Source organism: Microtus pennsylvanicus, chromosome 12 (genome assembly GCF_037038515.1).
Source record: "Microtus pennsylvanicus isolate mMicPen1 chromosome 12, mMicPen1.hap1, whole genome shotgun sequence".
Classification (NCBI taxonomy): Eukaryota; Metazoa; Chordata; class Mammalia; order Rodentia; family Cricetidae; genus Microtus; species Microtus pennsylvanicus.
The window spans coordinates 67592186-67604302 of record NC_134590.1 but is presented as its reverse complement, the minus strand read 5'-3'; the positions used below and the strand labels follow the sequence as shown (position 1 = coordinate 67604302).

The 12117-nt window shown below is 42.5% G+C and overlaps 1 protein-coding gene across 4 annotated transcripts in view; it reads right to left on the bottom strand.

Annotated features, from left to right (window-relative positions):
* The window catches only part of Ogdh (oxoglutarate dehydrogenase), a 64727-nt gene that overhangs the window by 29166 nt on the left and 23444 nt on the right, over nt 1–12117 (bottom strand). Inside the window, exons 4-5 of one of the 4 annotated variants that reach the window (XM_075944270.1) lie at nt 10792–10882; nt 4074–4118 (exon numbers count right to left, since the gene is read on the bottom strand). In XM_075944270.1, the coding sequence (XP_075800385.1) occupies nt 4074–4118; nt 10792–10882 (136 nt within the window). Of the gene's footprint in view, nt 1–4073; nt 4119–10567; nt 10671–10791; nt 10883–12117 lie in introns of all 4 variants that reach the window. The other 3 variants (XM_075944273.1, XM_075944271.1, XM_075944272.1) reach the window with 3 other exon arrangements.

Here is a 12117-nt window from a genome sequence, read left to right as displayed (position 1 = left end):
TTGAGGAAACACTTTGTGTAACTTTCAATAAATATACCTTTGTATGGCTGTTCAGGGGTTCAGTCCATCAGAGAGGCTGACCTTTCCTGCTGCCACACAGCCCTTAAAATTTCGTCTTGGAGTGCCTTCTTTCTTCAACTGACCTGTGCTACCAGGTGCACCCCAACACCCAGGAATCTTCCTGGGAAAAAGCAAAGGCTGAAGCCTGGTGCCTGCCAGAGGGATACCTATTTCCTGGACAGAGATTCCACAGAGTTCTGACAACCTGTTAGACAACTAGAACTGAGATATTAGAGGGTGTAGACCACACCTTAACCAGGATGGCTGAGTTATGCGTACGTTTTGCCCTCTTACTTACTCCTAAACTTCACGTAGGGATCCCCAATGGTCTTGGGGAGGTCCCTGGGCCTCTTTACTCCTCTTCCCACTGTGACCACATGGAATAAGTCTTCTTTTTCTGTTTCTCACCATACTTTCTTTCATTGGCCTTTTGAAGATGAGTAGCTGAGCCTAACTTGTTAGGGCTGCCAGGGCCCTGGTTCTGATCCACTAACAAAATGAAAAATAGAAAAACAGGAAAAAGAACAAAATGGTGCACTTCCACTCTTAATACACCAATAACCACACTAAATATAAATAACATTAAATAAAAAGAATTGGCAGGGTATATTTAAAAAAAAAAAATAACTCAACAGAAAAACTAGGACCTAGCACCAGACAGTCTTGGTTTCTCCCTTCTTTTCTTTCTTTCTTTCTTTCTCTTATTTTTGTTTTTTGGTTTGTTTTTTTGGAGAAAGTGTTTCTCTGTGTAGTGCTACTGTCTTAGAACAGCTCTGTAGACCAGGCTGGCCTCGAACTCATAGAGATCTGCCTGGTTCTGCCTCTTAGAGTGCTGAGATTAAAGTAATGCACCACTATTCCTGGCATGATCATTTATAAAAACCTTACTTATCCTTATATTATGACATGGGCAGATAGAGAAGATAGCAACCCTAAATGCACAAGCAGATTTTATACATATAAATATATAAATTTGTGATATCATACAAAAAGCTGTATTTCCAACATTGAGAATAAGGCAGGAGGATTGCTGCAAGTTTTGAGGCTGGCCTGGGTTACACAGTTCAAAGCCAACCTGGGCTACATAGTGAGCCCATGTTTCCAAAAAAAAAAAACTAAAACAAACAAACAAAAAGAGCTATAAACTATTGCATCAAAAATTAATTAGAGACTCAAAGGAGAAGTGGACACATCTATATAGGCAATTGAAGATTTCAATGCCCTTCTCTCAAGAAAATTAGGAAACTGTTATAGATTTAGGAGAACAATCATCAAACAAGATCTAACTGATGTTTCTGTGTACTCCCCTTAACAACAGGCAATATTCTTTTCAAACAACCACGGTTCACATGTCAAGACATGACAGACTAGGCCTTAAAAAGTAATAGATTGGGGCTGGAGAGATGGCTCAGTGGTTAAGAGCATTGCCTGCTCTTCCAAAGGTCCTGAGTTCAATTCCCGGCAACCACATGGTGGCTCACAACCATCTGGAATGAGGTCTGGTGCCCTCTTCTGGCCTGCAGACATACACACAGACAGAATATTGTATACATAACAAATAAATAAATATTAAAAAAAAACTAATAGATTATGTAGAAGGATTGAGATTCATAACAGAATCGACTTAGAAACCAGTACAACTTGGATACTCTAAATAAACCAAAAGTATTAAAAACAAAACACAAAGTATGGGGGGAAGGTTATGAATTTATCAAAACTTGTGGGAAATCTAAAGGAGTTCCAAGAAAGAAACTTACAGTAGAAAAATGCACACATCAGAAAAAAAGGTCTTTAATCAATAATCCACGTTCCTAACCCTGATCCAGAACTAGAAGAGGGAAAAACAAAACACAAACCAACAAGCAGATGTAAAGAACTAAGAGAGCAGAAATTAATGCACAAAATAATGAAAACCAGGGAAACAAAGGGGCATTTCTTTGAAAAGATCAATATATTAACAATCTCCTTGTAAAACAAAGACAACACAATTTACAAATGTCAGAAATGAAACACGATGTCACTACAGATCCTCAAGATATCAAAAAGATAAAAAGGGAATATCACAAACTGTAGACATTTTACAGTTTAGAAGAAATGAACATGGAGGAACTTCTCAATTTCCCTGTAAGTTTAACCTAATTCCTAACAAAATGTTGACAAGGTTTTATACAGGCAGAAACTTATTCTAAAATGCTCCAAAACTATCATAACAATTGTGAGAGCAAAGTTATAGCCACAATAATCAAGATGTGATACTGGTAAAAGGGTATACACAATTAAAGGAAAACTGGAAATCCAAAGTAGATTCACACAAATGAAACCTAATGATTTTTTGAAAAATGTATTGTAAGCCGTTCTTTGTGTATGTGAGACATACATGGTACAAGGCTTGCACGTGGGGTCAAAGGCCCAGAAATGAACTCAGGTTTGTCAGGTGTGGAAGGAGGTGCCAGATCCTATTTTCATTTTATTTTATTTTACTTTTCCCCCCCTCAAGGCAGGGTTTCTCTGTGTAACAGCTCTAGCTGTCTTAGAACTCTCGCTTCATGAACCAGGCTGGCCTCGAACTCAGAGATCTGCTTGCCTCTGCTTCCTGAGTGTTGGGATTAAAGGCGCTACCACACCTGATTTTTGATCCTACTTATTTTTGAGGAAAGTGCAAAAATATCACCGAAGGAGAGACTTTCCAGCTAACAATGCCAAAGCAACTAGAGACTATGGGCAAAATAAATATTTAAATAACTCTCAGTTTAGACGTTGCTTTTATATGCAAATAACTTTAAAATAGATTCTAGAGTCATTCAAAATTATAAACCATTTATAGCTCAGCTGGCCTCAAACTCAAAGCAACATTTCTGCCTTGCCTCCAAAGTGGTAGGATTATAGGTGTAGTCTACTATGCCTATCAAAATTACAACGGGAAACCTCTGGGACCAAAGGCTAAGGGAAAAGTTAAAATTGACAATGAAGTGCACTAACTGTACATCACAAAATTAAAATGTTTTGTAAATCTTTTAAACCAACTGCATCTCCCTGCCATGGGATAGCACTCAGCTGAGAACACTAACAACCTGTATGTATCGCTACATAACTAAAGCTAAAGGAAAAAACTCCAATCTCAAAAACTTACCAATGTTTTATAATATTCATAAAATGACAGAATTACAGAAATGGAGAAGGACAAGAGCAGCTGCCAGGTTAAGCATGGTGGTAGGGTGAGAGGAAAGAGTTCTGAGCCTTGTCTGGTGTGATATGTGCTGCAGTTAGAACTTGACCACTAGGTATGCTGACTAAGCCTTGTGAATGTCATTAATTCTCAAAACTGCACAAGTCTACACACTTGTTTCAAAATGCAAAGTTTAATATCTTACAGGGACTATGAATAAGACAGAGGAAAAGAAAAATGTCTTAAGAGAAGCCTGAAGGGAAAGAAACTGGCCGGAAAGTGAGGGATAGGTAGAGAAGACGACAGGCAGATGGCCCCAGCACCTCAACTCTGGATTCCTCAAGGGTATTCTACACAGAAACAAGTCCTCCAAGAGCTCCTGGAAAGCTTTTACAAATACTTTGGTTGTCTTTAAACAGAATGGTTTCAAAACCTTGCTCAAAATGCCCAGGAAGGAGAATCTGAAGGAATCCAGAGTCTAGCAAAATCCACAAACAGAACGGAGAACAGAACAAGCCACCATGCAGAGCTCGTGTGGCCTCAGGCCCCAGCAGGCTCCAGCGGGAGCTAAAGATGGACGCCTACAGCAAAGCCACGATAGCAAGTGTGGGATGAAAGTGCTCTCCACAACAGAAAATGAGCAGAAAAGCCCACAACAGGCACACAGCTCTGCTTGTTGGTAAACAACTAAGTGAAGGAAAAATGTATTTTAAAACAATTAAAAAACTTTTAAAACACTGATGAATGTGTGTCAACTTTCCCCAAGACGCATGCTAGGAAAAGTTGCACCTCCTATTCAAATGAAGTCCTCAACTGCAGAACAGCAAAAGGCTCATTATTTTCATACCTCCTACTGTTAGCATTCGGAGTCGTTCCTTGAAAACTGCAAGATCTGAGAGGCAGAGTAGGGTAGCATGGGTGAGCGCAGAAGGAAAAAGACAGGTGAGAGTTAGTTTAAAACCTCAACATCAAAATCCGATACCATCACCACAGAAACAGGCAACACAGATGGAGGGATGGACAGACGGATGGATGGATGGACATGGACCCACACACACACACACAAAAGGAGACAAGGTTGGGTTTTGTGATCAGGGGTTGAATTGCTGAAACCTGTTCTGGTAAATGTGGGACCCATTCATAGAAAAGCTGAATAAGGTGGATCAAAAGGCACGAAGGCCACCCCCTGACTCCGAGAAGCCACCAGGCAGCATCACTTGATCTCACTGGTCTAACCCAGCCTCAAGAAGCCACTGACACAGTGCTACCCGGGAAGTTGCACATATTTCTAGACCACTATGTGATGGAAGACAGAGGAAAGAAAAGAAGGTAAAAAGACCTAATTTGTGAAGTAGTTGTCTTTCAGAGTTGTATTCTAGAGAATAGAAAGATCTTTAGTCTAGTCTTCTTGTAGAAGATGGCAGAACTGAAACAGAAGAACTCAACAGCCAAAAAAACCAAAAAACCAAAAACCACTATAGGAGCCCTAACTACACACAGCTAAGCAAACCTTACACGGTCTTCTATCTGTGAGCTTTTAGGCCTTTCCACCCCAACTTCCCTGGCCACTAGTGAAGCCCAACACATCCTCCCAGACACACAGAATCCTTCCCCGTGAGCCACAACCATTTCTCTGGTCAGGGAGTGCAGATAACGGCGGCCATGGGCTTCCTTTCAAGTGGAGGGCTCACAGGGAACAGGCGGTCTCACTAAGACTCCTCCAGTGTGCGGACACCAGGCAAAGCTCTACCTTCTTCTCCTAGGGGCATCCATCTAAGACCCGAGCACCCAGTGACTCCTTATGATAACAAAATATCTAAACTCTGCACAAAAGCAGCAATGTTCTGCTTAAGGCTAGGGTGAAGATTTTAATTTTTCTCCTTGGATCTCTAGAACCAAGACAGACCAGGTCAAGCAACCATTAGTGATTCTGCAGAGCTCAGAAACAGGAGATGACCTCAAAGGAAACTGAAATTGCTCATTCTTGTTAAAAAAAACAAAACCAAAACCAAAAAAACCCCTAAATACACTGGTGGTGGTGCCATGTGCCTTTAATCCCAGCACTCCGGAGGCAGAAGCAGGTGGATCTCTGTGAGTTGGAGTCCAGCCTGGTCTACAGAGTGAGTTCCAGGACAGCCAGGGCTGTTACATAGAGAAACCCTGTCTCAAAAAACCACTCCCCCCCCAAAAAAAAAATTTGACCATAGCATAGGATAGTTTTACCACCTGGGTATTGGGTGTACAGACACAAGCAAAGTGGGTGAAAGAGAACCACTGTGCTGCCATAGACACAACTGTCTCCCAGGGTATCTGAGTACTTCGGAGTCTTCTCACAGCTACTTTTAGAGTGTAGGAGTGTCACCGTAAGTGGACAGAAGCTGTTAGGAATACAGCTGTGAAACTTCTAAAAGCACAGGATACACACGGAGTAAGTTCTTGGGCATATACAAAGAATATCTGTTAAACACTTAGTGGCTTCCAGGTCTGGGCCTCAATGTCCTTTGAATACAGCTTCAGGAAGGCCTGCTTACTGTCTAGGCCTGTCCACTCACACAACTCGAGCATTTTGCAATACGGACTAGTTTCTACTTTAAGGTCATCTAGGAAAAGCCTCCTTAAGCAGTGGGATGCCTCACTCTCACTACCACAGTCAGAAAATACACGGAGCAAACCATGGCTGTGGGTGACAGGAAATGTGTCCACAAGGAAGGATGGTCTACAGTACCACCTAGTACAAGTTAAAATGGCCCTCCAGAGGCTTCCTTGGAAACTGAACCCAACTGAGTACCTTATGGAAAGAGGCACCCACCCCGTTCCAGACATCATAAGCACAATCATGGAACATAACCCATAATAACCACCAAGGAACTGCTCTAAAATAAATCTTTACAGTTTTTAATGAAAGCTGTAGTCCTGGTTGTTCAAGAGGCTGAGGCAATAGGGCCTTCTGAACCCTGCGAGGATGAGGGAGGGGGGCAAGGAAGTGGAAGGCAGAGAGACAGGAAGGAGAGAGAGACCAGGTGCAGTGGCTCACAAGCATAAACCCAGAACTCCCAAGACAGAAGAATCACTGCAGTGAATTCAAAGTCCCACCAGCTTACACAGAGAACTTGCAATAAAGGTACAGTTTAGTTCTGAAAACAATCTTAGATGATGTTGTCACGTCTGCCTTAAAGATGAGGTGACTGGGATACAGAAAGGTCAAGTCTCCAGCGGAAGGCCATCCAGTCAGGGACTATAAGATTGTAGTCTAGTGAGGAGAGGCTGGACTTGATTACTTTCTAAACTCATGTCAACCCTGTGCACTCAGGGTAGTTGTTCAAACATCTAACAAGCTGACGCCTTTTTAACCCACAGGTATCTTCATGTCACACTATCTAAAATTCACAGCATCACAGATGGGATATAGTTAAATGTTCAGCATTTGCCTAGCTTACTAGAGGTCCTGAGTTTGATGGGGTAGGGGTTAGAGGGAAGCAAACCACGGTGGGAAAGTGCTCTATTCATCAATACTAGGAAAACCCAGGCAGGACAATCTTAAGCTCCAGATCAGCCAGGGCTACAAAGAGAATTAAAGACCTGCTACGGCTTTATAATTTTTCTGATTAAAATAAGAAAATTTACAGGATCAGGTGGTACAGCTTTGTAATCCCAGAACCTGGGAGATAGAAACAAGAAAATCAGGAGTTTAAAGCCAGCCTTGGTTACAGAGCAAGTACTAGGCTAGCCTGGGTGGCATGAAACCCTAACTTAAAAAAATGTCTTTTCTCTCTTCCCGAACTTAGTGCATCCACATGCTCCAGGTCACGGGGAGTTGTCAGAGGATTTCAGAGAGCTCTGGGCCATTTCCATGCACTTGAACTTTACGATTTATTTATTTATTTATTTTTTTTTTGTTTTTCGAGACAGGGTTTCTCTGTGGTTTTGGAGCCTGTCCTGGAACTAGCTCTTGTAGACTATGATTTATAAAGTCTTCAATTATGATCTTCAGAGAAGCACAAAAATACTTAGAACATATCCAAAGTGGATACAAGGCAAGGCCCTACCTAGAAAGGGAAGGAAGGAGAGAGGGAGGAAGGGCAGGCAGGGCAGAGCAGTGCAAAATGGACTCAGTAGGCTGAGCTTTGATGGAATTCCTTAAGGTTTTTTACCCTTCAAAGACTGCTAGGCTGGGATCCCCACAATTTGCCTTGATTTACGCAGTCTGATAGCTTGAGAGTCCCCAATTATTCTAATGTGCAGACTGAGAGAGGTACATTTTAATGCAGATTCCAGCAGTATAGAAAAAGGCCAGTTTTCTCGTCCGTTTCTCTCTAGACCTAACTGGTCTCTAGCTTGACTGATAGAGGAGGTACTCCCTGAGAGAAGAGGAGGTTCCTGGAAGGTCTCTGCTCACAAAGAGAGTGAGAAGTCCACAGCCAGGAGCTTACCCTGACCCAAGCACATGGAGGAGACCCTTTAGGACTTTGGAGTAGTCACAGAACCGATGGGATACAAACAGGAGGATGAAGAGGCTTGGGACTGCTAGGCAGTGGAAGAACTGGGAGATAGTGAGCAAGAGTTCTCACACTACAGGATGACACGGACAGAAGGAGGCACTGTGCAGAAACTGCAGCTTAGGACCAAGTTTTCACAGCTGAACCCCAGAGCAAGGCTGAACTCACACCCAAGTCTATGGTCAGATTCAAGGACTTTCTCTACACTTTCCTCCTGGCTTATTTTATATCCGTGTTTTTGTTCATGGTTTCTGCCTCATAACTTTCTCCCCAAATAAGGCCACAGAAACTAGAGTTTCTCTTATTCAAGTGGGTCCAAGAAGTTCTTAATCTTCCCAAGTCTTCCTGTCACAACTGACTGACCTTGATCTACGCTCTGACAGCAGGTAGCCTCATTTCAGAAGAGTCCTGCCCTATGCCTGAGAGGAAGAAATGCTGAGAAATTGGTGTCCAACTGCATTTTAGCATGACTGTCCTTGCTTTGATTACACCTGCGTAATACAGTCTCCATAAAAGCTCATGAGGACAGTGTTCTGCAGCTATGTACTACAAACATGGCAGCTGCTCAGATACTTGTCTACATGCCAAGATAGTACTGTACGCCATAGAACAGAGCACGAGACTCCTCCAGACTAGCCCTCGGCTTCTCTTCATCTGATTGATTATTTACATTCTTAAAATAGCTTGTATAATAAGGTAAATATAGGCAAGTGCTTTGCTGGGTTCTGTAAGCTAATTGAACATTTTGGTATATGGCACAAACTTTAATCCCAGTCGGCACCTGGAAGGCATCTCTCTGAGTTTGAGGCCAGCCTGGTCTATATAGTGAGACTCTGCCTTTAAAAAAAGCTATTTGAAGCCAGATGATGGTGGCGCACATCTTTAATCCCAGTACTCAGTGAGTACTCAGTGAGTTCAAGGCCAGTCTGGTCTACAGAGTGAGTTTCAGGATAGCCAGGGCTACATAGAGAAACCCGGTCTTGAAAAACAAAACAAACAAAAAGCTATTTGAACATAAACTGATGGAGGCAGTCTTGGGAAGGGAGGACCCATCCTGGATCTGATTCCATCTCCAGGTAGACGGAAGTTAGGCTGTCTTTTACATTTGTGTGTGTGTGGTATGTATGTATGCACACAGTGAGAACGTGGAGGTCAGAGGACTACTTGCAAGAGTCCATTATCTTCTATCATGAGGGCTCCAGGGACCAAACTCAGGCTGTCAGGCTTGGCACCAAGACCTTTACCTGCTGCACCACCCAGCCAGTCTCAAGTGGCTTTTGTCCATAGTTCCTGGCTCACAATTTCTTCCTGAAAACAGGCCATAGAAGCTAGAACTCCTCTTACCCAACATGGATCAGAAAACCCTAATCTTTTCCAAACTTTCTGTTCTAGAGTTCACCATAAACAAATTCTTTTCATGGAACCAGCTGTCAGAACTGAATTAAATGAGAAGAAACCAGTTGGTATTGACTGCTTACTGGGTGGGGAGAAGTCTATCTAGACCTTTCATTTAGTCTATGTGCACTTGCACATAGACCAGAGGAGGGCGCTGGGCATCTCGGCCTTATTTCCTTGAGACAGGGTCTTTCACTCAACTGGAGCTAGGCTAACAACAAAGCCCCAGCGATCTTCTACAGGCTCATGTGGCCATGGGGTTTTTTACATGGGTGCTTGGGATTTGAACTCAGGTCCTCATGCTTGCACAGCAAGTACTCTTACCCACTAAGTGATCTCTCTAGCACCTTTTTATACCTTTTGAGGTCACAAAATTTTGGGGGGGGGGTGTTGATAAACAAGAAAAAGGTTTGTTTTGTACACATTTCCTAAATTGGCTAAAGGGTATATACATGGAGGAAATTCTGTGGTATCTAGGAGTGTTCTTGAAAACTAAACAACAATTTATAAACTATCAACCCAATTACAACATCAATAATGTCTGATGTCCAACTGGAGCTGATTAACATCCAAATCCTTGGTTACAATTCAACAATACTTGTAAGACCACAGGGTAGTACCTGCAAGGACACTAATTTTATCTTCTCCCCAAGGATATTAGCAAGTAGGTGATCATTGATTTCATTAGCATGCAAGGTGCCTATTGTGCACACTCTGGTCATTTCATTATTAGTCACATCATCGTTTCTTTAGTACAGGTTAGCAGCACGGTGACATAAGCAGATTAACTCTGGAAGCAACTGCAGTGAGCACCGCAATGCCCATTCACCTCACAAGGAGGACCAGGTACAGGTTGGCATATCTTCTGGCAACAGTGACAAAACCCCAATTGTCCTCCACACATGCACCTCCCAAAGGCCCTGGCCTCCTGACACTGTAGGGAACGCCTTCCAAAGTTTCCTCAGAGTGATCACCAGCATTTATAAATCAGGAAACCCAAACTGCACACGTTGCTCTGGAATTCGCTCCTTAGGGATATGAACATCCTCCAGCCCGAGCAGGCCCCACAATATTCCAGAATGGGACAGCCATGACAACAGCAGCCTTGCGAGCCTGGTCAGCGGCCTTACGAAAGGCAGTGTTGTGCAGGATATGGAAAGCTGGAGCCAGAAGAGCTATTCTCTGAAGCAGTGAGCCAGGTTTTCTCAGTGCCACAGACCCTTCCTTTGAAATTTTATTTTCCAGATTGAAACTTGGACAATCTGGCTGAAAATTGAGATAAAAATAATACCCTTAAAACACACTAAGGCTACATTCCTGCTCAATTTCAAGTGATCAGAACGAAGGAAACTTAAGAGCCTTTCCCTCCTGTCTGGATGTCCTGGCTAGCACAGGCTGTGCACAGCGAGAGGAGCTCAAGCAGCGCAGCTGACTGCTCGCAGACCCTCACCAAGTTTGTCTGTGGATGAGATAATGTCAGCGGGCACGGAGGAGTCCAGATCAGCATCCAAAATCCCCAGGGGGTCCAGCTGTGCTACATGGTGCCCTCGTATCTATGAGTGGGCCAACAATGAGAGGGAAGGACACACACAAAAGGACAGGAGAAAAAAAAGAGGGAAGGGGCAAAAAAAAGTAAAATTACATTAAAATTAGCATTTACATATTAATTCTCACCCACGTTTGAAGAAACAGTTACCGGAGCATCATCAAAATTTACACAACTAATTCCGAGAGGATCAAGTTTTGCAATGTGGTGACCCCTGACCTGGAATAATAACACAAGCAAGTCATTAAGCAAATCCAATAAGCTGTGGGAAGTGGTAAAAGAATTATACTACATACAAATCTTTCTAAGAAAGGAACATAGCTCAGTGAACCCATAAATCAGAGTTAGTTCTTAAAAAACAGTTTAAAACAGTTTATTTTAAAAGGCATTACTGTGAGCTAGACCTGAAAGCACAGACCTATAATCTAGGCCACTTACAAGACTGAAGCAGAGAATCAAATATTCAAAAACTGCCTGGACAACTTAGTGAGATTCTGTTCAATTTCCAGTAAAACACATACATAAAAACAATGAATAAAAAACCCCCAAACAACCCAAAGTATTACTGTATATAAAGGCCCTTTTATGAGGATAAAAAAGGAGTATATTTCAAGTTATAATAAACTTGGATATTTAAAAATGAACTGTATCTTGGGGATCCTTAGTTTCTCTAGATCAATGGAAATGAGATATAAATTATTACTTTAATGTGAAAACATTTCCCAGAGGAGGAATATGAAGGCTTAGATGTTAGCTGTTACTGAAAGAGTATAAACAAGGTGTCATCTTATTCAGGGAAGGTTTGCGGAGGACTAAAGGCTCTAGCTCTAATGCTGCACAGAGTGGGTCACACATAGAACAGAATCTCCCACTACTGCACTGGTTTAAAGCACTTGATCTGAACTATTAAAAAAAAAACACAATAGAGAGGTGACTCAGCACTAAGGAGCCCTGGTCTTCCAGATGACTCAGGTTCCATTCCCAGCATCTATATGGAGGCTAACAACCACTTGTAACTCTAGTTCCAGAGGACCAGGTGCACATATGGTGCACACACACGAGGCTGGGGAAGAGCTCAGTGGTAGCCCTGAGAACCACTTGTATACCCACGTGCTGCACTCAAGCTCCAGCACCACGGAAACAACAAAGGGCAAGGTGGAGTGGGGAAATCCCTTCCATTTTAAAATTTTTTAAAAATATACTTATTTTTAAGATAGTGTCTAATACTATTATCCCTCGTTGGCCTGGAACTCTCTATATAGACCAGGCTGGCCTCAAACTCACAGAGAACCACCTGCCTCTGCCTCCCAAGTGCTGAGATTAAACATGTGTGCCACCACACTCAGAAAATTCCTTCAAGTTTAATGGGTTTATTTGCTTTTGTTTTTTAGTTAGGAATATTTCTATCACAGTTCTTGCTAGCAATTTGAGAACAGTGGGTGATGAGAAGTCAC